At 41.6% G+C, this 26,527-nt stretch overlaps 1 protein-coding gene across 1 annotated transcript in view; it reads left to right on the forward strand.

The window, feature by feature from the left end:
• Nucleotides 1-603: 603 nt before the first annotated feature.
• NDRG1 (N-myc downstream regulated 1) overlaps nucleotides 604-26,527 on the forward strand; it is a 38,970-nt gene continuing 13,046 nt past the window's right edge. Inside the window, exons 1-5 of the mRNA XM_005143813.4 lie at nucleotides 604-740; nucleotides 13,668-13,746; nucleotides 16,076-16,111; nucleotides 23,319-23,424; nucleotides 25,067-25,187. Coding sequence (XP_005143870.1) covers nucleotides 13,684-13,746; nucleotides 16,076-16,111; nucleotides 23,319-23,424; nucleotides 25,067-25,187 — 326 coding nt within the window. The 5' untranslated portion in view covers nucleotides 604-740; nucleotides 13,668-13,683. The remainder of the gene's footprint in view (nucleotides 741-13,667; nucleotides 13,747-16,075; nucleotides 16,112-23,318; nucleotides 23,425-25,066; nucleotides 25,188-26,527) is intronic.

Here is a 26,527-nt window from a genome sequence, read left to right on the forward strand (position 1 = left end):
CCCGCTCACCCTCTGAACTTCATCAGAAACACGTGAAGGCATTATTTTCTACTGTGATAAGAGTTCCTTCCCAGTGATCATATTAATGCATGCGCATAAGACTTTTTAATTCAGGATCTGCTAAATACACTTATTTTTACATAGCAGTACACACATCCACAGGATTTTTACCACCTGTGCCTGGACCTTGCTGTGTAAGTCCTTTGCTCACCATTTCCCACCACTGCTACTCTTTTGGTCCTCGGGCAAACTGCTTGCACATACACCCTCTCACCAAACTGTGTGAAAGCCCTTCTCACAGGCGTGGTAACACTTTGGGAAGCAGATCAGCAGGTCTCAGCCGTTCACTGCTCCCAAAGTTTGCTCGGAAAGCGGATGTCAGAGGTGATCCTCCCCCTCGCTGAGCCTCGCGACTTGGAAGAAGGGGGATGTGGGCTTGCGGGTGTGCACCAGGGATCCCCTCGGACATTTAGGGACCTTGTGTAAACCGGGCACCCGGGGTGCAGCCGCTGCAAACGTTTGCGGGTGACGCCGGGGAGCCCTGGGGCGCGGGGACGGGCGGGCGGAGCCTCGGAACGGGTGGTGACCCGCCCCGTGCTCCCGCCGAGGAGGCGGTGGCGGCGGCGGCGGAGGGCAGCGCCGCCCGGCGGGCGGGGCGCGGGCTATAAATCCTCCCCACGGCAGCGGGCGGGTGGCGTTTGGAGCGCGGCGGCGACGCAAGGACAGCGGTAGCGCGGCAGGTAAGGGAGGCTCCCTCCGTCTACACACCCACCTGCAAACCTCTCCATCCATCCACTTCTCTACCCATTCATCCCTCCACTCCCCCGCGGACCTCGCAGCTTTTCCATGGACGCATCTTTGCATCATCCTCTTCCTTGTTATTGTCATTGTAAATAAATCCTTTCCCCCCCTCATTCCAAGCAGCGCTTTGCCGGAGGAGGGAGTGGGTGGCTCTTAACAGGGTGGTGGTCCCGCGAGTGCGGGGGGAGCAGCGGACAGGGTGCTCCGATCCGTGTCCTGGCTGTTCTCACTGATGTGGGCAGCTGCTGGATGTTGCTACCACAGTCCAGGCTTCACTGCCATAGGAGTTCGGGCTGGGCTGGAGAACAGCTGTGAAATGAAGGCACACACTTTTCCTGCGGAAGCTGACTACTGGCGCTTGTTGCTTGTGTGTCTCTGCTCTCGTGGCTCGGCGTTGGATTTGGAGCAGAGGACAGACTGGTGTATCCAGCCTTTACTACTCGTTTGTGTCAGTGGGGTTATTGTCTTCATGTGTGATGATAGGTGCAGTTTGCCATCCGTGTTTACAGGCGGTTCAGAGCACTTCAAAGCAGTGTTTGCAGTGGAGGCACAGACACATACTGGGTCTGATGAAATTTCATTTAATGAGGGAGGATGTTATGGTTAGTGCTTTCCATTGTGTTATGTTTTTCCTATGAAACACTTGCAAACTGGCATTGCTCACTGTTTTATAAAGACCACAGTGCCTGATTTTGCACCCTATCACCAGAATAAGACTACTTTTAGGTTTTAGGTAGAATAACTGTATTCTATACAACTATAATAGAATAACTGTGTTATTTAGATGATTTTCTCCTCATTTACCTGTTTAAATAGGAGCTGTATTTTGCATACAGAAAAATTCAGTTGTGGAGGCTTTGAAGAGATCAGAAACAACATAAAGCTTTCTGACCACGTTCCCTGCAAGGTGTTGCACTGTTTTCACTTACTGTCGCTTTTTGTTAACTTTTTGTGGCTGTGGCCAAGTGTGTCAAAGATACACAGGTGCTGAAAAACTCATTGTTGAGGGTAAGCAATGGCCATAGCCTGTAAACAGGAGCTATAAAGTGGTTCAGGTAAACATACAGGACGCCTGCTTTAACATTTTTAGTCTTGGCTGTTAAAGGCATGTCTTGCATCAGAATGTCAGCCAGTGGTGTTAAGCTGGTGCACTTTGAACTTGTCTTTGCGAGCATGTGGTGGGTTTCTTTTAATTAGGGAAACCTATGCTCTTTTAACCAGAGTCTAAGAGTTTGTGTGGTTTTATCACAAGTACGTGGGTAAACAGCAGGCAGCTAATGCTGTGCCATGTCCTGCGCACAGCAAGGTTTTAATGGCTGTGGATGAAATGGTGAAACTTGGGAGCAAATGCAGCAAAAATGAAGTGCTTCTGAAAGGTTTTTACAGTTTCCAGAGTGCTGCTAATCTCTGTGCCCTTGAAGACAAATGTATGAATGTGCTTGGGAGGAACTGGTGTGTGTTTTGCCATGGAAAATGCAGATGCAGTGAAAACAGGTTTTAATGTGGTAATGAGACCACTTAGGGTGTGTGTGGATTCTGGTCAGTTTATACTGTACAATATTAGGTACAGATGCCATGGGAAACTGGAAATCACAACTTCTCAGCTGGGGTTCCTTGCACTGCAGTTCAGGAGGTACCTGAACAGGCTGGATTTAAACTTTGTGGAAGTTTTGTTTCAAAGTTCTCAATCAGTGAACTGAGAGATGAACTCATCCCCTTAGGAATGGGCACTCTGTGACGTGCCTGGCCTTGCACCAGGCTGGGGGAGAGGGATCTAGAAGGTCTTGACAAGCTGTGTTTTTCATTTGTTTCCCTTAGAAAGAAGGTTTTGTGTTCTGCTTCCCTACATTCATTGGCTGTTTTACCCCAAGTGACAGCAGGATAGAGATGTCAAAGTGTCAGGTGTCCACAGGATTTGGCAATAGACAAAGAAGTGACACCCGCTGCTGAGGGAGGGCTCCCACATGCGCCTGCCTGTGTTTGGGAACCAGCATCTGCACCACCCAAAACCAGACTCGAGTTTGTCTGTTTCTGCCCTGCACAATGGCTTTTTTGTTCTGGCCAAAATAGAAAAGGAATGCTAAAACTGTGGGAGATCATCTGGGCAGCTTGTTTGAATGCTTGGTAAAAACAGCAGGATTCACCCATTTTCTGTACTTCAGTGGGAGATGCTCTGCTCTTTGAATATTCCTTTTTGCACTATGATGGTTATGGGGGCAGATTACCGTGCATCTTGGGAAACACTTTGGCATGGGAGCCTGGTAAAAATAGTTACAAGGCTGTTGAGTAATTTGCTCTTGTAGTTCAGGTGGGATTAACAGTGAACTGTTGCGAGAAAAGCTCTGATTCAGATACTTAAACCTAAGTGATTAATTTGTTTGAAGTGCAATATACATCTCATAATGACCAGCTTAAGGGAATTTGGCAAATTTCTATTTTCCCATAGAAAATACTGGGGTTTTTTTCACTTAACCTTATTAGAGCCTGAAATCTGTTGCACAAAACATGGAGCATATATTTAATGAGACATTTTCTGCTTTTATTGCTTCAAAATAGGCAAAGAGTGAAAGAAAGATATGGAAAGGGTGAAACTGGCTTGAAGCTCTTCAGAATGGAGACAACTAGAAACTGTGAGAGTCTTGAATAATACAGATTCTAGTTGTAAACACTGCTGATGCACCACATCGTGTGTACAGCTGGAAGCTGACAGCAGCAAAAGCCCATTTGCTGTCAGGGGAGAGTACAGCCTGGGAAACCAGCAGCCTGAATCAGCTCAGCCCCAGTGTTATGCAGCAGGAATGACTGTCTCTAGTTGCTTTGGTTTGACCACTTGAAAGGAAAACCTTCCAAAAGCCAGGAGATGCAACTGCTTGATAGTAATAGGGATGAAATGCTGGTTCGTGAGATTAAGTGTGACTTCCAGGTGACTGTTTACATCTAACTTTCGTGTTATGTCACAGAGCCCAGAAGTCTCAAGCAGAAGTACAGAAGAGCCCCATTTGTCCTATCAGTTTCACTAAATAAATGCTATTGTTTGTAGCCTGCCCTTTAGGTAAACATTTGTAAGTTTACCTAATGAGTAATAGTGCTGCCTCGAAGCCTCTTTGGTTAAGGCCTTTCCTGGGCTGTTGCATGGGGAGTGGATCTTCAGCAGGTCAAGGAAGCAGCAGCTACCCCTCTGCCATCTGTCAAATGCTCTGTTCCGAAAGTTGCAAGTAAATTATTTGCTAGCACTGGAAAGTCATGGAAAATGCTCTGAAGCTGTTTAAAAAGCTGAGAATAAGGCAATTGCCCTTTCAGGTTTGGTGTGTGTGTTGCTATGGATGATTAAAATCTGGGTTAGGCTTCTTGGAAATCAATGGCTATGAATATAATGGCTATTGAACTTGATCGTTTCTCTCAAATGGTGGTGGAGGGTTGTTTTCTCTCACATCTGGGTCACTTCCAGAGCCCTGGGTGACTTCAGTGGGAGGTAATCCCTATTGTTAATTCCTTTTGGCTGCAGAGTTGGAACAGCAGTAAGGAACCATTCACAGCTTCTCCTGAATATGTGATCATATATCATTAAACGGTTATTATGATATAATTTAACTCAGTGCTGAACATCCATAAGAATCAGTACTATTATTTGCCATTTAATCCAGCACAGCAAGTGTGGAATAAAGAGAAATTAAAGCCTGCAATTATCCAAGTTTCAGAGTCAAATGCAGACGCTTCTATGTTGGATGATGAGGGAGATAAGTTTACTTTTAACTAAGGGTTGCTGCAGGATCAGGCCTGTTTTCTTTCCCAGCTGGCATGAGAGTGTTGTGTTTGGATAATGCCCAGCAGTTTGTTGTCAAAGGGGGTGTACTCCATGCAGAGGTGCTCCGCACTGTGCTTGCTGATGCACAGCTGGACTGCCTGTGCCGATGAAGTTTCCCACAGCTGTATCTGTTTGTACAAAGCAGGATGTATGTCAGTTTTACTGCTCGAAGTCTGTGTGGCTGATCACGTTTCCTATGTTTCTTTTGGGTTTTGAGGTACTTCCTTTCAGTTAATTGTCACAACTTTAATGCATCTTTTTCATCTGTCAGGGGTTTTTTTTTTCCACTTTTTGGTAGCTGGAAGTTGGTCAATGCAGATCTTCCTTTTCAAGCCCTGTTTTTAAAGCTGGATATTCACTATTTTTCCAAGCCTTTAACTGGCTGCTTCCTGTCTGAACTAAGTATAGCTTCAAAAGTATAGCTTTTAGCTTCTTTTCTACCATGGATATATAAGGCCAGTCTGCTATTACTGTACAGATGATGTAAAAGTTAATGGAAAGAGCAAACAGTAGGACATAGTCAGTTAGGTTTTCATGTTGCACTGTAAAACAAATCCTTCCATGTTGTATCAACCATCCCTGGGAGTTTTTGTGTGTGGTTTTTATGTCCTTGCGATTTCATCACTCACAACTTGCCCTCTGTAAAGATATAGGGATTTTTAGGAAACAAAAACCTAAGTGATAAGGGGCTTCAATCAGTAATGCCCCTGACAAGGCTTTGTTGGTGTTGAAAAGCAAGAGAGTGGTAATATATCTTCTATTATATACATATGTGTGTTTATTGGTAGGTACAAGATATAATGGAAAGTTCAGCAGTAAAGTAGCATGCAACTTTTAAGGGAATACACTAAGCAGACATCCAGACAGGAAATGCACTATTAGAGGAAGGAAGGATTGCTTTTGCTGTGGGATTTTGGGGTTGCTTCCTTCAGGAAGCTCTTGTGCACCTTGTCAAAATAATGATGTCATTTCCCTACTGCTATAGTTTAAGTGCTCTAAATATGTTTTGTTTATTGCATATTGTGTGTAATGTATCCCTGCTAAATTTTAAGATGCATTTGTGTCCTTAGCCAAACTTGCAACATGGTTATGTGACTAGTCTATGAAGAAACACTGCAGTTTTACGATGATGCCTTATATCAAGCAAATTCAAAATGATTGAATTTTGATTCAATTTAAGATAATTTAATATAAGACCATCTCATTTTCCCATGTGAAGCATGCTGAATTTTATGAAGTTGTGTATAAAATCCCACTCTTCCATAAAAACTCGGGCATACATACCCCAACCCCTCTTGTAAACACAGCCTGGAAAGTGGCAAGTTCTCTGTGTGATATAATAGATGTTAACCTGGAGCATGGATGGGTGAGGTTTTGAAAGAAGTCAGCTGAGGATGAAGAATTGCTTTTTGTCCACTTTAAAGGATTTTGAAAGGCCTTGTTTTGGGAAACAATAAGTATTCTGGCACTGCGTGGTGCTGACTTGGACTCCCTCACCCAGTCTCTTCTGTTGTGATATGGGCAAGAGTGTGCTCAGTCCTTGGAAAGATCATATTGTATCTGTAGGTGTTGAGGCTTGCAGGCAATGGAAGACTCTTACCCAAATCTAGTCCTCAGCACTTCAGCATGTGCAAATGCTTAAATTTGGGTAATTTCATAATGAGACATTCATGGGAAGAATGAAAGATGGGTCCTTAACTCAGTGGCCACTTGTGCAAAGTTTGAGTCCAGATTAAGATCTAGAATGCTGAAGTTCATCCCAGAAAAGGGGACTGGGAGCTCACAGGAACAAAATAATACCCATAAATTATGCTTTTCTTCTCAAAACCAAACAAAAACCCTCCAGACACTTGTCAGGGTTGAAGTTTCCCATGATATCTTGGCAGGGTTTATAAAGAGTACTTGAAATAGCGATGAGCAAGCAATTGTAATAGGTGGCAGAACATGTTGTGTATGTACTCGGAAGCTGCAACCTGTATAATATGACCTAATGAGTAAACTGAAATTAAGATACATCATCAGCCTTAGCTGTGATGTTTTGTAACTTAAGTACTCGTCTTAAGACGAGTGGTTAAGAAATCACTACACACTTGCAAGGATACAACCTAGAGAGCCAGAGAACATTCCTCATCTCTGTGTATACTTTGAGCCTGACCCTTCTCGAATAATCTTGGTGTGTTCTTTTGCCTCTAACTTGCATGGAACCACCCCCTTTTTGAAGCAATTGCAGCTGGGCAGAAGCTATGAACTATTAAAGCATGGAGAATTGAGAACAGGAGGGGGTGGTGAGCATGGCCTGACACTGGTGAGCTGCAGGGACAATAGCTTGTTTCTTGTCTGTTTAGACAGCAGACTTTGTGACAGAAGCTGTTTCTTCCATGCAATGGAATGCCTAGTTGCATCTTTGCAGCATTTGTTATTTAATCTGCCTCCAAAGCCCAGTCTAGCACTTAGGTGCAATGCAGGTGTCTGGTTCTGTACCAAAGCATTGTCTTTAGTCTTTGCTTAAAACCTTTATGTTTGCAGCCAGCTGAAGGAGGAGTGGGATGGATGTGAAGATGTTGGGAGGATGCTAGGAGGGTGCTGGGGCAGTGGAAGGAGACATGCTGATTGGTGGGGTAAGAAAACAAAGCTGGAGAAGGTTCTTCACTCTTTCCACCCTGCAGTGCTGCCACCCACAGCCTGGAGTCCTTTAAAGCTGAAGTGCAACACTGGCACCAGCACAAATGGGCATAATGTGTTTCCAAGTCACCTTAGGCTGCAGATGTAACATTTCTTACCAAAACCCTGGGTTCCCCTGTCTCCACCCTCTGCCATCATGGCCTGCAAGGACTGTTTGCAGCCATGTCAACAGTAAGCAGTGGCTGCTTGAAGAGGGAAGCTGGGATGACAAATTCCCAGGAGTCAGCAGTAATTTTAATCTGCTTAAAGAAACTTCACGTTGTTGGAGATAACCACTTCTCACAGAGGTGTGACCAGAAGCAGATTCAGGTGCCAGATGCTAAAGAAACATGGAATTCATAGAGCTTTATTAGGGTTTGTAATCTGTCCCTCATGGGGTTGTGATATGATAATGTAAGTAGTATTAGGGATTGCAGCAACAGTGAGAAAGGCATCCCTGCCAGCTAGGAATAGAATACCTGCTTGTTATATTGGGGTGGGGGGGGACAAGAGGGGTGTCCAGCATAGGTGTGATGGGGACAGCAGACATGAACTTTGGGTAGCGCACACAAAGCCAATTTCTGCTCCTGTGAAGGATTGGGAGGACCTTGAGCTTTCCAAGGAACATTCATCATTGCATCCCACAGCGAGGGGATTGTGCAAGCTGTGTTGCAGCAGTTTTCTTGCTCAACATCTGCGGAGTAGACAGAAGGCTTGCTTCCAGCTCACTTTGTTTTGATGCTACTATCAGTGTGCAGCTGCCAGAGCCTATCATGTGTTTGAAGAGCAACCAGTCCCTGGTCTGAGGAACTGGCAGTTTAAAGGCTGTGTCTGATGTTGAAGCAATTGCAGCTCAACAGCTCTGTGCCAGTTGTACAAGTGAAAAACAACCAGGAGAAAAGGGGTGGAGATGAGCCTGAAGATCCTCTTTCTAACTGCATGGATATGCCAAAGCCTTGGGGATGCTGCAGACCCAGACCTGTGTGTTGTTGGTCTGGGTGGTATCAGCTGCTGGCTCTTTCTTCACAACCTTCTCCTGGTTGTTACTTGGCACAAGGCTCAAGTTCTCAGCTGAAACATTCCAGTTCCCTAATCAGATTGATTAGCACACAGCATAAGTCTAAACTTAAAAGTGGCTAAAACTTTAAGCCCTTCTTGCTTTTTAGCTTTGAAAATCACTGTTCTGCTACTTTATGCTCCTAAACCCTCTCCTTTTCCCTTGGTTGCCAGCTTATTTTCAACTAGAGCCTTCACTAAAGCATGCTTGTGGAGCAGCTCACAAAGGGGATTGAAAGGAAATAAAAGCAAATTGGTTAGAAACAAATAAGAAGTAATTAAACTGAGTGTTGGCAATGTGCTGTGCTTGAAGAGGGCTGGGTGATGGTGGTTCTCAGGACAGCTGTGAACCAGAGCCCACAGAGCAGGGTAGTTGTCACAGTTCCCTGATATTTAATGCTTTGATTCCTGACCTTTTCTGAGTTGAAACTTGAGGTTATTAAAGGGTTACTTTGTGTCAGGGTATTAACTTTTACTTGCTAACTGAGATAATCATATATAACCAGAGGCTAAGGAAACCCAGAGAGGCCGGAGTAGTTGAGTGTCTTCACTTGCTGCTCAGACTGCTTAGCCAGGTGCTACTTACTGTCAAAAGCTGTCTGCCTTTTTAGAAAGGGAAGGAACTGCTATAAAACCTCTTCCATGCTTTATTGTCAGAATTATGTCAGAGAAAATCAGTAACTCAGCACACAAAGGACCTCGTGACCAGTGCCCGTAACAAAGAGTAGCTTAAACAGGGCAGAGTGTGGGCAGATGCTTATGCATGAACTGCTTTGGATGCTTGCAAAATGCATCATTTTCAAATGAATCACAAGTGGGAAGATGGGATTTGTCAAGTTTATTATAAAATGTCTGAAATGTAAACCACACTTAATGATAGCGTGCACTGTATATGGACTATAACCATACATGGGTGCTATTAACTTGTCTCCACTAAAGAGAGACAAGTGGACATAAGTTTTCACAAGCTGCTTTCCTGTTATTTTGGTGCCAGGCTAGTTTGCAGTATTTACTGTTAATGACTGGAAGAGGTCTGACCATATTTAAGGCTCAAATGCTGTTTGAGCATCACAGTAGCTTTCCTGGCTTCATGATCAGAAGTCTGAGCACCTTGGTTATTTTTCTGACCTGTAACTGATGGGGATCTTTGTTAATCAACTTTTCAGAGCTGTGGATACATCTTAGCTCTCTCCATCCTTGCCTCATCTATGCTTCTTCAACAGTGCTTTGAGCTGCTGCAGATGTTCAAAGCCTCAAATTGCCACCCATGTCCTTCCTACTTGTTTTGGTGCCTGAGCTCTGAAGATGCTTGTGTCTTTCAAGGGATAAAGGGCAGAGTCATGTGGCTGGTTTGGAAACACCTGCCATGTCTGGTCTTGGAGATGAAGTCTCATGTGGTCCCTCTCCTTCCAAAGAGAGAACATCAGTGCCTGGAAGCTGTGACCCTTGGTGCCCATCGTCTTCTCCCTCTTTGCCATTAGATGCTCATGAGTATATAATACATATATAGTGATTGCTTGGCCTGTGAATATGGAAATGCCATCAGGCTGCTCTGGTGAGGTTGTACTCAAAACGACAATAACCTCTGCAGCCCGTGTTTAAACAAGCTGTTTTGAAGAAAGTGCTGCATTTATGAAACAGGCAGGAGTCTTTTCCTGTTCTTTGTTTTCCATGATAGCATGTAAATAAGAAGCAGTTGGGTATGAGAGCAAAGGTAAATCATAGAGTGCTGGTAGCAATTCCCCCAGTCCTTTTTGAATGTGAAACATCATGCTTGATGATGCACACCTTGGACAACCATGTGTGTCATCAGTTGAACTTGTTTCATTCCAAGCTCAGGAGTGAATTTGGTCACGTATCTCAGGGTTACCTAATGTTTGGTACTTGTGATTGCAACACTGCTGGTGTCTGAGGATGGGTGACCTCATATGTGGCTTCTTAACATTTTTGTAGGGATCCTTGTGCAAAGCCAGGCTGCACATCCATCCTCTGTTCCCTGCTGCCAAAACAAGGCTTCAGCAATGATGCAGAGGGACAGTGTATATAGCCTGAACCTTTAAGAGCAAAATAATAGGGCTCAGTAAAATGATTCCTGAGCTTTGGTTATGACACTTGCTGCAGTGGTTTTGGGTTTGGGCTGGAATGGGTATAGAAAAGCCTCTTTGAATGAAATTGGTGAAAATAATACTGCACAGATGATTTCACTGTTCCCCATGCCCACTTTGTTCTGAGAGGCTGCTTTAATGCCTTTCCTTCTAGTTGGCAAAGGTGAATCTGATGAGTTTTAAAGCACTTTGCCAGCTGTAAAGGTGCCTTAAAACTTTACTTTTTGGTTAGTTAGAAGTACAATTGTTTAGAAACTTAATCCGCTGAGCAATAATGGTATCTGATACCTGGGTGCAGGGTGATGGGTGTTTAATGGATGGAGGTGGTCCTTGGGGCCTCTCAGCAGGCAGAATTGGCCAAGTTGAGTGAAAAAAGTTGGTTTTCTTTGAGTTGGCAACTTTACTGTTGGTAGATACAAATGAACTTTGTCTTTTGCACTGTGAGGCCTTGAAATATGTATGAAGGAATGTTTGTACAGTTATCTATTTAGGAGCATTACACAGTTACATTAGCTTCAAGCTACTCTCACACAATGGGGGGAGCACAAAGCACCTATTTAGAGATCACAAAATTTGTGCTGAAAAGAGGTGGTACAAAACCACTTTCCCAGCATCTTTCTCTCTGGGAAATCGGATGTTTTTTACAGTGCTGTCAGATAGCAGGGCTTTGTTTGCCAGCGCTCATGAACAAACAGCATGTTGTTGTGCTGCCTTATCACAAGGTTGTTTCTTGGTAGGAATGCGTCAGGTATTCCTGGTGCAGAGAAGGAAAACCCAGAGCCTCATCTGAAAACATTATGTGGCTCCAATATCTGGTATCTTTCCAAAAGGAAGGACTTGGTACATGTTGGGCCTTTGTTCAGCTGACTTTATGGCAGTCGTGTAATCTGCTGGTCAGCACTTCCTAGTGCTGGTACTTTCGGAAACATAGAGCAACAACTTTGAACTATTATAAAAACAGGATTGTTTTCTAAGGCTATAAAAGGCACCCATCTTGTTCTTGTTGGCACAGGTTTTCTGGTCATTTGTAGTCAATGCTCCGAGTCCCTGAAAATCTGAAACTATCCCATGTAAACAACTTTCTTCCACAAACACTTGCTGTGGCTTTGTTCCCTGGGCCACTTCTTCCTGGAAAACTGCAGGGGACCTGGCTTCTTGCTTTCCTCCCCTATAGGGAAAACATGGAAAAATCCCTGTTGCAAAATTAGGTGCAACATCAAGGTGCTATTTCTGTCTTAATTTGTTGAATTGCATAAAGCCATTTGTGTTGGGTGCAATTGTGTGTAAATGTTTTTAACTGCAAAGGCATTTAATCTTCCCCCTCTGCCATGCGCAATTGGTCACTGTGTGGAATGACAGCTTACGTAGATGGTCGTAATCATGAAAATAAGCAGCACTATTTCTGAGATGTCACTTTCAGTTGCTTGAAGTTTTGGCAAACTTGGTTTTTGCTTGTTCTTCGTGATTAAAATCTGTAATGGACAGAACTGACTGTAAAATCTGGAGGAAAAGGGTGAATTGGAGTGACTGCTGAGGGCTTAACTCTGCATTGACTCTTCTGACTCGGGTACTTTCTGGTAAATTTGGATTACAAGTTACTGGCAGTTTTGTTCCTATCCCAATGTCTCAGGTGGAAGGGGTTAAATATTCCTGAAGCTTTTCTATATGCCTAAAATCCCCAGTCAAACTCTTGATCAAAAATCCACCCAATTGCATAGCTAGCAAGAAGGGTTCCTAAAATCTGAAGCTGTTTGTACATACATGGATGCCAGTGCTTTTTCAGCATTAACTTTCTTAATGTGTGTGTGCACCACTTTTAAGCTTCCTGCAGCATCCAGTCATCTTACATCTTTTCTCACTAGAGCATCTTTACACAGAGAAAAGTGTCTTGAGCTGACCCATGGATGTTCCTGTGGGCATCACAGCCTTTCTTGAGCACCAGGTCATTTCTGTAGACAGGGTTGATTGGCTTAAATCAGATTTAAATCAGGAGGTGAGAAACATGGTTTAAAGGATCTATGTAAATTGTGTTCTGTAGCTGTGTATCTTCAGGAAAATTGTTAATAGTATTTGCAGTTAACACAGTCAATAATTCTTAAACATGTTTCAACCTTTTGACTCGCTTTATGAGCACACTTACTCATAGGTTTCACTTGAGACAGTTCTAAGCTTTTCTTAGAAAGTAAATAATTGATTTGTACTATAGTTGTGTAGTTAATAAATATCCTTTTTTTTTTTCTGTCCAAGGATGTCCCAAACCCACACAATGATAGGAATTTCTCCAGCAGGCAGAGGATAGGCAATAAATATACTTTGTCATCTTGCTGTTAAAACAGTTCTGGCTTCTCGTGAAAACTGCTTGTTTCATTAGAGCTTTGCAGGGAACAGCCCTCTGTCTCTGGCACCTTGTCTTTGTCAAGTGGATGACAACATGCAGTTCTTTTTAGCTCACTGATGTGATGCTGAGATGCCTCTTGGTCTAAATGCAAAAGGTGCACTGTACCTGCAGCACAACTGGCTCTGCCTTAGCAGTCACCTCTTCTGGGGCTTGGCCTAATTCAATTCAGTTTCCCACAGATGGTGGAATCACAATGCCAGTCCTTTCCTACAGCAGGATACAGCAGTCTTGTTCCTTCTTTTGGCAGTTCTGGAAATGGATCTTGTAGATGTCCCCTTAAAGGACTGTCTGTTTTACTTGGTACTGTTTGTTCAGACCAAGGTGGTGTTTCTGTCCCAAAGAACGGAGCACATTGATCTAAGAGTAAAGTGATGCTAATAAGCTTCCAGTTTTCTTATGGTAAATAATGGAGAGGGAACCTGTATCAAAAAAAGGAAGAAAAGAATGTCAGAGACAATTATTCAAGCTAATTTCAGAAGGTGGCTCTGGAAATTTGGTTGTGCCTCCTTTCACCTGTGAAATGACAGTTTCCATGACACTCTCCATACTGGTCCCTACCCCTTTTCCTCATTCATTCCCTGTCTTGAAGCTGCCAAACTTTTGTTTGATCTCACAGCCTTAATATTTCTTTAATCTTGTATTGTGCAGGAGTGTGTGTATATATAAATAAACCAGGGAGGCATTTTACGAGAGGTTCATAACCTTCTTGCCAGAGGTCTTTTAAACTATAATCTGAGACAGTGGGTCACTGCTGGGGTGTGTGGGTGGAGCAGAACCTTTATTTGTTCCTGTATTTCATCTTTGATGCAAGCTGAGAACAAATCTTTTTTCATCTTTACAGATATCAGCTACTGACCATGTCAACAGAGTTCCAGGATGCTCACCTTACGGAGGTGAAACCTCTGGTGGAGAAGGAGGAGGTAATTAAAGCTTTTTAGAGCTTATGCATTTTATTTCAGGGCTGCTGTTAGAACTGTGTGTGTGTTCTTAGGTTAATTCTAACATATTGTATGGAAGAAACAAGTAAAAGCAACTGGAGATGGAGAAAGTGTGGGGCTTTTTTAAGTAATGCAAAACCAAGACTTAATTGTTTGATCTTTTTTGGCCTGTGGTTTTATTCGTCTCTAATGCTGATCTGATGGTGGTATTTTTTCTCTTCTGAATTTGAATGCTCTGGGTGTCTTTAGCTCAATTGACATCATTCCAAATGGCTATCTCATAGAAGTCTGTCTATACATATAGACTTCAATGCAAATATAAAGAATTTGTTTTGTCAGCTGCCTTTAAAGGAGGCACAGAGAGAGCCTTTACTTTCCCCTTGGGCACGTCTGGGTCCAGAGGTTCAACTGTGCCCCATCTAGTCCTCTATAACTGCGCTGAGATGAGTTACAGCCAAAGCGCTATCAGGTCTGCAGTTGGCTTGGGTGTGCATGAGCTGCAGCCTTTTGCTGGCATTGCAGTGGAGAAGTGGAGAAACATCACAACATCCTATCCTCTTTGATTTGTTTTTTTTTTTTTTTTTTTTTTTTTTTGCTTGTATTTCTTTCCATTTGTTTGGGGTTTTTTTCACCATTTTATTCAGACATCTGCCCATAGCATCTGGGCTCAGTATCTGACTCTTCAGTTGCAGCAATGCTCTGTGCTGTGGTATGCTCAAGGCAAATAAATCACTGCAATACATGAAAGAACCTCTCAGCTTTTTTCTTGACACAAACCTAGTTTTTATTTCATTCCCAAGGATTTTATTTCTTGACAATGAGGTGTATAACCTTGCTGGGCTTTTTTCTCGTTTTCTACACTAGAACTATTCATTGCTCCATTTCTGCTACTTTATTTTCTATTCCCTACCTCTTTTGCGTAAACACTTCAGAAAATTGTTTGCACTTGCAAACTGCACTGAAACTGCTTGAGCAACTTTAAACACAGCTCCTCTGCCAAGGACATTGCATGAAAGCAGAGCTTGTTTGGATACCAGTGAATGCAGCACTCAAATGTTTCAGAGACTAGCATCCCTTTTTAATGCCAATATTGTTCAGTAACAGCAAAGCAAAGGAGATACTAAGCAGAGTCCTATGCATACTAAATGCCTTTGCTGCAAAGTTCAGAAATACCTTAAAACACTGATTAGCTTCTTTGGTGTCTGTATCACATAGATCAAAAGCTGGAAACCTGAAAATGAGCCCTATATGCTTTTATTTATGGTATTACCTTTAAGTTTTTTCTATGTGGAGAAACTGGCACAGAGTCTGACTTCTTCTCTGGCCATTCTTCAGATGAAGGGAGTTACTAAATGTATTGTGAGTAGTGGAAAAGATTGCCCCAAAAGACACTCAGCATATGCTAAGGTTAACAGTGGAGTTGGTGTGGACTTGATGGTGCACTCAAAAGTTGTGCTTAGCTTTCTTCTGAAGTTGAGTCTTATTTCATATGCTGTCTATATGGATGCCACATATAGTTATTCCTTTCAACCCCACTGGCACACCAGTGTATGAGACCAGCTATGTTTAAAAGGTTGTGAGACCAGCAAAATTAAAACCTAGCATGTTGTCTAATGCTAAGGTGGTTTAAAATGACTTCCACAAACTCAGCCAGCTTTTTAGCTACTTTTTTGTATGTACAACACACTGCCCAATTGCCTAAAGATCATGGCTCTAGAGTCCTGTCATAACTGCAAGTTGGACTCCAATGCTTTGATGTCCACTAAGACAATATTGCCCAAGATGGCAACAGTATTGCTTCAGCATCTTTCATCCTTAATTTACCTGGGCTTCTGAGACTAAGTGATCTCCTTGCCAGGATCCTAAACTTTGCTTTTTATCACAATGCTTTTTGCAAGCTTTGGTTTCTCTATTGTACTCTGCAGATACAAGATGTTTGCTTGTCTGCTCTGCTCTTCCCTCTGTTTACAGCCCTCCAGTGGAAATACAAGTTTGATTTCTTCCTTGTTTTAGTAGAAGCAGGTCACTGGAAGATACTTCTTCCCTTGAAGTTATAAGCCTCTTAGACTACTGGAGGTGGGGAGGATTATCACCCAACTCCTTTTAGGTGGAGACCCTCCATGGGCACATGAGCTTGTCAGTAACACTTGATGGCTGGTCACAAGTTGAAATGGATCTCTGTGTCCAGCCAGCCTCCCAGAGACTAATTTTTGGCTAGGATAAAACCCTTATTGAGTGCAGAACCAGTGGGTTAGAACATGGGTGTAGATGCAAAAGCTGCATGAATTAATGCTTTAAAATCTCTTCACAGGCTATCACTCGCCTCCTTCCAGACTTCGATGTTCAGGCAAGTAGAGATATTCTTTATTATTAATTATCATCATAATCATTGTTATTTATTGTTGCTATTATTTTGTTAAAAGGGGAAACTGAATTGATGCTTTGAGAAACGAGCAAAATGCGGTTAGAAATGACTGCCTGCTTTCCACAATTGCTGTTACTGTGGGAGAAGGGTCTGAATGGGGCTCTGATATAGTGATGTGAAGAGGACTGCAGGAGGTCTTTTCAGACTGAAGCTGAGAAAGCTTCATCCAAAAGGGGTGGCTGAGTTGCAAGCAGTTCTATTCTTGCTATGAGAATGAGTTTCTTCAGCAGTGGTAGTGAGAGCAAAATATTCCCCTCCTACATGGACACACACTTTCCCCAATTAATTTGCTTTCATTAGCAATGTGTGTGTGTTTCCTTGGAGGAAATGCTCCTCTCTATGCTGTTGAAAGCTTCCAAAAGAATCCTGAAGCCTGTAGAGCAGTGGAAGGCACTAAGCAGTCTTGCACTGTAATAGGAGTAGTGATAGTTTCTGTATGCTTATTTACAGCCAGAACAGGAAAGTTCATAACGCGCATCACTGGGTCAGATGGTGGCTTTCCACTCTCCCATGTGTCATGCTTTTGAGAGGTGACTTTGTAACTCTTTTAGCTCCCCTCTTTTGTTACTGGTACTTTGTTACTTTGTTACTGTTACTTTGTTACTTTTGTTACTGGTACTTTGTTACTGTTGTTACTTTTGTTAGTGTTACTTTGTTACAGTTTGTCATTGCTGGTTCTTAAGCTGACTGTTGGAGTTGGGCTGTGTTGAAATGGGAGGGAGACCAGGATGCTTATACCTACCTCAACAAGTATTCCCACCACTGAGGACAAGAAGGTGTATGTGTTGGGAAAAGAGGCTTGATGGGTTCCTTGCTTTTTATTAAAGGACGTGGGGAAGGAGGTATAATGTGCAGGAATAAGGAAAGCTATTAAATTGTTCTCATCTCTTGAATATTCAGGTCCTTGAAGGAAATAACCCTTTTTGTACTTCGTGGCATGTTGCACTTTATTTGTGCCTGTCTATATTTTTGTTAATATTGTGCAAATTAGTTTAAAATCCAACAAACTCAACAGTCTTTTCCTTGGAAACCAAGAGAGACAGTTATCACAAAATCTTCACCATCTTTCAATGGCTCTTACTTGTGTAGCAAAGCTGTAGTTTACATTAATCCTGCCTCTTCCCCCTCATCCTTTCTAATGATGAAACCCACTGCCTGAAGTCTTGATAAATGCAAGTTAAAGCTGTCACCATGTGACTTCCTGTAGGATAGTGCACAGCATGGGAGAAGCTTTCTGTTTGCATCCAGATTGACCACTTGGTCTAAATAAAACTGAATCCCAGATTAAGTCTGCTAACAGGAATACTGTGGTATTTTGATTAAGAATGCAGAAGTGACCCGTATTTCATTTCTATTCTTGGAATAAACTGCTTGCTTTGTAAATCATGTGTATATATAGGTTTTTTTTGTTTTTTGTTTTTTTGTTTTTTTTTAAACTCTCAGCAAATTCTCTAAGCCTTTTGGGTTCCTTTTTCCCATGTTTTGGTTTAATTTACTAGTCCAGGGCATTGCTTCTTTTTATTTAGCCCAGTTTTGCCAGCTCTTGCTTTTTGAATGATCTTTGCTTCTTACAGCTTGATCTTTGGTTTTCTAGTTCAGGAAGTAAAAATGTGGAAGAACAGTCTCATCAATCCATTATGTTAAGAACTGCTCCTGAAAGGAGGTTTAGCTTTGATCCTTAAAACCACAAGTGCCCTACCTCTGAGTCTTCTCTGGTTGGTTTATGAAAGAGGTGGTTTGAAGCAGTTGTGAGACTCTTCTTTAGTTCGTTAAAGAAGTTCATGTGTGGCCCTGGAGGATCCAGGTCGCTCAGGACTAACACTGAAGCTCCTGAGTGTTCTTTACCAGCAACCTGTCCCATGAAACACACTTGGGAGGAGGATGGACCTGGTCAGGGAAGGAGGTGATCAGCTATTGGCAGGATGGAGCTTCTTTAGTGCCTGTGTATGGATGTGGGTATCCACCATATCCCTTGCAGCTTGCTCCATCCTTTTGGGGGCAAATAATGCAGTGTTCAGTTAATAACTTTGTTTCTTCCGCTAGTAAAAAACAGTTGACTGCCTGTGATGCATTTTGGTTCCAAGAAGAGATTTTTAGTTATTCAGGTTTGGAAAGAAAGTATTATTTCTCATGGTGTTTTAGACAAACTTGGGTTAAACATGCTTTTCAATTTTTGAAGTAAGTCACCACATAGTGCAGCATCACCCTTCTGAAAGCACACATTGCAAGACATGTATGTGGTTATTCTCTGAACAAAAGCTTTCATGAAGTTACCAGGGATTGGCCAAGAGAAGAGATGGAAGAACTGACAGCTCTGAACTACCTTTAGACAGCACTATCTGTATGTCTGTCTGTGGCACCCACCTGAAAACTCAAGTGAAGGTCCCCTGCCTTCCAAGAAGTGGAATGTTCCTGGGCAAACCTGCTTTAGCACAATTAATAAACTGGAACAGGGCAGTGTGCCCTGTGCTGCTTTAGGTTGGCTTAATGCCAAAGGCATTTTAATTGTATTTCCAGTTTGATGTATTTGCCTATTCTCTAGCTTGGCAGCATTGGAGCCAATGGAGACCTGGCTGTTTGACATGGTGGATGTTCTCTTAGCTTAGTGTTTAAGAAGTGAGCAGCCATCAGGATGCTGCTTTTCCCAATAACTAAGCAGACTTCTTAAGTTGTGTGGCAGCTGTAGGTGGCAGAGGTGAGTTTTTCCCTTGGAATTCATGGCTTATAGCCATCTGTACCCACTGGCATGCAAGAGGCGTTTCTGCTTCCCCTCCTTCTGTCTGTGAAGGGAAAGAAATCAGCTGGTCCTCATGGTGCAATGAGCTGGGTTTCCTGCTGGTGTCGGTGGATGCTGTTTGGAGTGTTGCAATGTGTTACATGGATTTCCTCATCCTTTCACGTCTCTGAAGGAAAGGGATGGAGGTGATTGTGGGTTTGTGGTTTTGCAGGACAGTATGACCCAGTGCTAAAAGGGATAGGAAGAATTCCTGGGCAGAACTATTGCAGTGATCTGCTTCAGTTCCTGCATGAAAGTTTTGTTACTGGCTTCCACCTTAGCAGTCATGGACATTTACATCTAAAATCATGATGCATATTAATATACTGTTACTGTAATTAACTGACTACCTGAACTGGGAAACTGTTTATTAAATATTGCTAATTTAATACAGAAAACTAAGCAAACAAAACCAAAACAGAAAAAAAGATAAAATGAAAAAAATATCTGGAAAGATGGGCATTGGGGTTTTAGAAACACATGAGATGAACTGAAATAGCTATTTTAGAGCATGAAAAGCTATAGGAAAAATGCTCAATAGCTTCAGGGAAAAGGGGATTTGAAACCCAGCATTACAATATCATAGTAAAAGCTCAAATATATTAATTCTTTAAGATATTGGGGGGGAAGGAGAAAAATAGCATGTGTAGGTATTGCTGTATTAAATTTCTTGAGTAATACAAATATAAAATATTGTGTCTCCTAGCAGTTTAAAAGCTATTTAAATCCTCTTTTAAAGCTTTGAAGCTTTTCCCTCAGTTCTGAGTCAAGGGAGGTATGTTTAAAAGGCATAATAGAAGTTAAAATAGAAGGATGAGATGATAATGAAGGATTCAGTATATCTGAAAGTTTTAAAGTAATCTTGATGGAATGCCGTATTTTAAGTAAAATATAAATTATGGCAGTTTTTAGCCAAATATGCAGTGTGTGTATTTTTGGTTTTAGATATCTAAAGTGCTTTGGTTGCAATTTCCATACTTCAGAAAACAGCTTATTAATAAAGATATTCCTCAATCCATGTAATCCTTAGCCAGGGTAGAGAGGAAAAAGAATAAACAGGCTTTCGCATGTTACTGACTTAGACACTGGCTCCCTCTCCTAACCTTACACCAAAACATCAAAAAAGGTCACTTGGCCCCAAAATAAAATCTACTTTAGCACAGATCAGCTCCTTCAAACTCAGTATCTCTTAAATTGCATGTACTGAAAGTATTTGTGTGTGTACTTTTAGGGCATGAAGATGACAGCACCTCTGTTAAAGTGAGAGATGTGAACAGATGGTGTGTTTGTCTTTATCCTTATATCGGATTAGTGTACCTTGGATTTTTTTCCAAGATAGTGTTTTAATACAAATCAGTTGGTGAAGAGCCTCTTACTATAATGTCAATGTTGATTGGGTTGTGCTGCCATCTGTTTTTAGTGCTCTGTGTTTTGAAAACATCCATCTCTACATCACGTAGACAAATCTCTTGATCTTTAATAGGATCAATAGGGATGTGAAGTTGTTGGTTTGTCACTGAATAAACTGGTTTGAACTGATTGGGGTATTTTAGGAGAACCTTTTGGGTATTCACTGTATAGAATTCACGCTAATGAAAAATAGCACAACCTTCTAGAACTAGGGGAGCTGTACTGTGAAGATAATGAGGATTTAAGCCAATTGTTAAACTGTGATTTATGCCAGTAATTAAGAGTATGGTCGCCTGTCTTCTCTGAACTGTTTTTACTTGACACTGAGTATGAACTAGACTGTGGTTTCTAGTTCCAGAAGAATTAGCTGTGGATGTCAGTGGGATGTTCAGGTCCAAGGGTTTGTCTTTATCTACCATGAGGAGATATTTTCCCCTTTCATGCACAAAGGAGGAAGATCCCAAATCTTGAAAGGTGGGTTCCCTCCTAAGAAAACCTATTCTAGGCTTTCAGTGGTGTTACTGGAAGGATCTAGCAATAATAATGTGATGACGCAAAATGCCTGTTAGTCTTCAGCTGAGGACTAAATGATTTCTATATAGCATGTTCATTAAGAGGTGTGTTACACAATATTGTTTACTGTCATTACTGGTGTTAAGGCTGCCAAACTACCTATTGTCACACTTTATATTGAAAATTATCTAAGTACAGAAGGAAGGTACAATGTGGAAAATATTAATTGCTGTTAGTATTAGTTGCTATTTATTGCTACAGCAAATATCTTCTGGAGTATTGTATGATAAATATACCACCAGTACCATATTTTCTGCCAAAAATGAAACTTAGTGGTATTAGTATGACTGATTTAGGAATATATATAATGTTGCTTGTCTAATTTGGATAATACTAGATTTCAGACATTTGAAGTCCTCATTTTTGTTGTTGTGCAGAATCATTCTGACTTACCCTAATTTTTTTAAGTCTTTTGTCTTCTTACCAGAAACTTTTAATCCTGTTTTTAGGAAAGAACAGGCTTTTGATTTAATTCAGAATAAGTCTGGTATGTTTTTGCATTTGAAATGATAAAACGTTAATGAAATTAAGCTAAACATGTCAAAACCTGATTGAAACAGCAACAGAAAAGACTGTTCTAATTCTCAGGTTTGAAATTTGGCACTTTGTACCTTGTTCAGTGAAAACTTAGCTCTTCTTTGATCTCTGAGCTCTGAGTGTGTCTCCTGGACAGACCTGGCTTAATCTTATTTAAGAATGACATTCTTATGAATTAGTCTGTTTTCTTTTTTCTGTCTGGGTATTATGGGAGTCATAAGCCTGTGTAGGGTAGCAGCTTGTCCATATAACCCAATTTCCTACTTGGACAAAGTAGAAACCATCTACTGTCCTCTGAATTGCTGGATCTATCACCCTGTTTTGTCTAAAGATGGTGCTGGATACAGAAGATACAGCTTACATGCTATATAATGCAGTGAGTATGCAGAGGAATGAATCTCTAAGGAGTTGAAAAAGCTGAAAGCTAGTGTTTCAATGGAGTGTAGTTCAGATAGCAGCAATGCTCAGCTCTCCCAGTGTACAAGGAGGGGATGGATTTTGATCCATTGCTGTAATTGTAATTTAAAACTGATGTAAGTGTGTAATTGCAAGGAAAATGGGTGACTTGGGGAACAGTGTTGCCCAGCATTCTTATTTTTGACAAAATGTGTGGTGTATGTATTAAATTAAGGAGCTGATATTTAGACCAAATGACTGCTTCAGATCTCTGAAGAGCTTTTGGGTTTTGCCCTGTAACAGTGTTCAGAGTTCATACACTTCTGATTTCTGCAGCATAATTTCTAATAGATCTGAATTTAACTTGGGCTTTGTCTCTGGGCATTACTGCATGGAGAAATCAAGCAAGCCCTGCAGCAGGGTATCTGTCTTGTACAATAAAGGAAGTATTCCAGTGAAATGCTAAGCCTGGCTTCTAACTATGTATTGTCTTGACTGTTATGTGAGCGTAATAGTACTGTAAACAAGTGTCATAAATAGCTGTTGTTTTGTGATTACCTTTATATATGTTGGCAAAATAATAAATTGCTTATACCCATCTGAGGTTCAAGTGCAAAAGAAACACAAAACTCTTCTGTATGTTGTGGATGTTAGTATGACCTAAGCAACATCTAGGTACATAGACATCCAATACCTAAAAGATGATATTCAGGGGCATTGATTTGGTATTAAAGGTGTCCATAGCTTGAAGTTCATTTAATAGTACAAACCCCTGTTATGTCACATAATAGCAGGATGCTGCTTAATGTTTATCAGATTTCTCAACACCACAGTGTTGAGGATCTGCTGCTCTATAGTAGACCTTAGACAGCTGGGTTTATGCTCAGGTCTATACATAGCAAGCCATAGAACTAACACATGTGGCTGTTGTGTTTATTGAGGAAGACTACTAAAATCACAAGGCCCTACAGTGTGATAAGTCTTTATGGTGAATACAGACCACTTGATACTGCTTTCTTTGGGGAATTGTAATTTGCTGAGTCTTCTTCCTAGAAACAGAAGTATTTTATCACGGCAAACTGTACTTCCGCAAATGTCAACAGTTACAGTTGCCAACTTGTTATTTTAGGTGTCATTGCACCAAATGGCTTACTTTTTTCTTTTTCCTTATGCTGCCTTTTAATGAGGTTAAAACCTATTTAACTATTCCCTCAGTGTTTGGTTAGAGCAAGCAACTTAAGTGCTTCTGTGGTTGCCTGTGGACTGGAGTGGGTGAAGGCCAAATTTACAATGTGGGAGAGAACAGGGTGTGTTTGCATTGGAATTACAGATACCCCTGGGCTACAGTGAACACTGGGATGGGGCAGAACCTGTCCTTGGTCAGAGCTCTGCTGCAACATGGACATGCCCCTGACAGTTCCTCCTCTTCTTTGTCAGGAGCAAGATGTGGAGACTGTCCATGGCTCGGTCCATGTCACCATGTGTGGGACCCCAAGAGGGAACCGTCCAGCTATCCTCACATACCATGACATCGGGCTGAACCGTAAGTAGACTTCTAAATAGCATGGGTATGGCCTGTTAACTTTACACTATTGTTGTAATCAAAGGTGTGGATGCTGTGATGGTTAGGAAGCCTTTCCCAGGTCCTTGTTTATGTGCATTGCAGACTGTTAGATGGCACCTAATTCTGCCCTTAGGACAAGTTTAATTCTCAGGTATTTTTTTATCCTCACAAAGTAAATGGAATATTTCATTTAAAAGAGCAAAAAATTTCTCCTAGCTCATAGTGACCATGTAGAAAGCTTGTAAACATATTTTTAGGGGTGGCTGACAGTGTATTGCTGGCATGACTGAAAATAACATTGCTGGTGCTTTGCCTTAAGTTCCTGTCTGATAACCAGCCTTATGCTGCTATGGGTTTATATGAATTGCATGTCAAAGCAGGATGATGAGTGCTAGCGTTGTGTCCTTAGCCAGTATTAAGAAAACAACTTTGAAAGGTCTTTTATGTGTCAAATCCAAGAATACAGTGACCTGATTTGCTCAAATACAGCCAGATTTGCTCCAATTTCTCTTTTCACCAGTACTGTGTACTTCACACGATTTACTGTTTCTTGATCAGTTGTCAATATTTATATTTAAAAACACCTGGAGATCTTTAAAATCTGGTTAGTGCTGGGGGGGCAGATATTACACATAAGAAAAATCTGCTTTCTTGGCTGTTTTTTGTGGAACTGCCTTTATTTTGGCTTTTCAGTGTATTGGGGCAGAGCTTAATCAGGATCCTATCTTTAACTGTAGAAAGAATAAACTCTCATTCAAAGTGTATCTTCATGGTTAATAAACCTTTCTCTCCCTTTGAAAGGGAAAAACCTTTTCCCAAACTTACATATGCCCCTAAAGCTGATTTTTAGCTAAATGTTTTGTGTTCTGCAGTTATTGTGCTTGTATGTTGTACTATGAAGACATGCAGAAACCCACATAGAATATTGAACTGTTTTCTAGACATCTCAAAGCTGGAGCTACAGAATTCATGCTTTCAGCTCCAGGAGGAAGATAGGCTAACCCTCTCCCCACATTAATACTGCAGAAATCAAATCACCTCAAATTTGGGAGCCTGCAGCACTGAGTGTCCCAGAAGGATGCTTTTGTCTTAAGCTGCCTGCAGCAGCTGATCATGTAATGTTTCTCATGTAATAGTCGGGCAAAAGCACAAGTCACGCTCTTGGATACCTTTTTCCTCCATCTGTTTTGACACAGTCCAAAGAAAAATGACTGGACAAGTAAATGCATAACTTTAAGCCAAAACCTGTGTTGAACACTCCTGGCTGCATTTTATTAGTGTATTAGCTTTGCATGAAGAATAGTTTTCTGACATTTTGAGGTACGAAGCAAATACTTCTGGCAGGTACCAAAGTAACATGGATAAACCTTACCTGGCTGTGATGAAGAAGCTGTGCAGGGGTTTTACTTAAAGGAATTACAGCAAGCTGGCACAGGTTTTCTTGTTACAAGGCTTTGCTGGTCTTTCCTCCTTAGGCCACCAGTTTTCCCAGGCTATAATATAGCTCACCCAATTGAACCAACTGTTCATTAACCTGCAGGACATGTTAATAAATGATTTTATTACAGCTGCAAATTTACCATTTCCTCTCAGCATAATTATTCCTTATTTTCTTGTCAAGATAAAACTTGCTTCAATCCTCTCTTCAACTTTGAGGATATGCAGGAAATCACCCAGCATTTTGCTGTGTGCCATGTGGATGCCCCAGGTCAGCAGGATGGAGCGCCGTCTTTCCAAGCCGGGTGAGTCGTCAGGGAAACAGCTCTTGCATTCAGAATTATCCTCTCTGCTGAAAGAGTCTTGGTTGGCAGTTGAATTAAAAGCACTTGCAGCAAACACAGTAGTTGGCTTTTGAACTTCAGTCCTGACACTCTTTCTAAGGTACTGGAGCTCTGAGAGCTCTGTGTTGTGTCATTTTGTGATAGACTTTGGGGCTGTAATTTTGTGTTTTATCTTTAACTACACTGCTTATGGAGCAGTTCCTTGACAGATGTCTGCATCTGTCAATTTAAATATCGAGTTACCTTGTTTTGCAGTGATCCTCAACACAAATATGGAGCTAAATTGTTAGATAGGCATTAGCCACTATGCAATGTCCTTCCTAAATCCATAGTTTTTGTGGAATGGCAGCATGGTAGACCTTGATATGTAGACTTGATAACCTATCTGGAAAATTCAAGTTGCTGGACAATGATGTACCCCCCAGAATATCATAGATAGCTGTGTACTCCTGTATGTGTATCATGTATGATGCTCTAATGCTTGGAAATCTTGTGTGCCATGAGCAGTCTTTGCCAAAGTCCATATCCCATTTAGATCAAATGTCACAGGTTTGCCTTAAGATGCCCCAGGGATAGGAATAAGCTTGGTTGAGAAAGGGAGCAGCCAAGATGTCAAGGGGAGGGTACAAGGAAAGGAACTAGTTGTTCTATAAGAACTAGGTATTAAGGAGCTTATATGTATGCTCATTGCATGAGCCAGTCGATTTCCCTTCTGAATTGTTAAGCTGCTCTGATGCTGAGGAGGTCACAATGGGCCAGATTCTCAGCTAGTGCTAATTGCAATGGCTCAGTTGTCTGAGAGCAGCCTATAATGACATTTCAGTCCCCTCCTGCCCCCTTTGTATTTGTTTGAATCACAAGCTTTTAAGTGCCTTAACCTTCATGTCCTGAACAAGACTTAACACTTCTGAGTTGTCAGCTGCACAAGGCAGCCATCATGATCTATGCTAGTAAAGACCACTGCCTAAAAGCATCATGATGACAGCACAAGAAGCTGTATTACCCCTCCTAGCCCTCCAACTGTGAAACCAGCATGCTCAGGTTTAAAATTATAGCTGTGCTGACACTAGCCTTTGTCATAAGGCTTGTTGTAGGGAAGTTGGACTAGATGATGTTTGAAGGTCCCTTCCAATCTAAACTATTCTATGATTCTATAAGGCTTAGGTTTCTAACAAGAAAAATCTAAGAAAATAACTTTAAATTAGATTTGCAGTGATTTGGGATTTTAAGTTTGGTTTAATTTTGGAGAATAAACCAGAGAATCACTAAGTATAGCCTTGATGGGAAGCCGAGATTTAGAT

This window comes from Melopsittacus undulatus, chromosome 1 (genome assembly GCF_012275295.1).
Source record: "Melopsittacus undulatus isolate bMelUnd1 chromosome 1, bMelUnd1.mat.Z, whole genome shotgun sequence".
Lineage (NCBI taxonomy): Eukaryota > Metazoa > Chordata > Aves > Psittaciformes > Psittaculidae > Melopsittacus > Melopsittacus undulatus.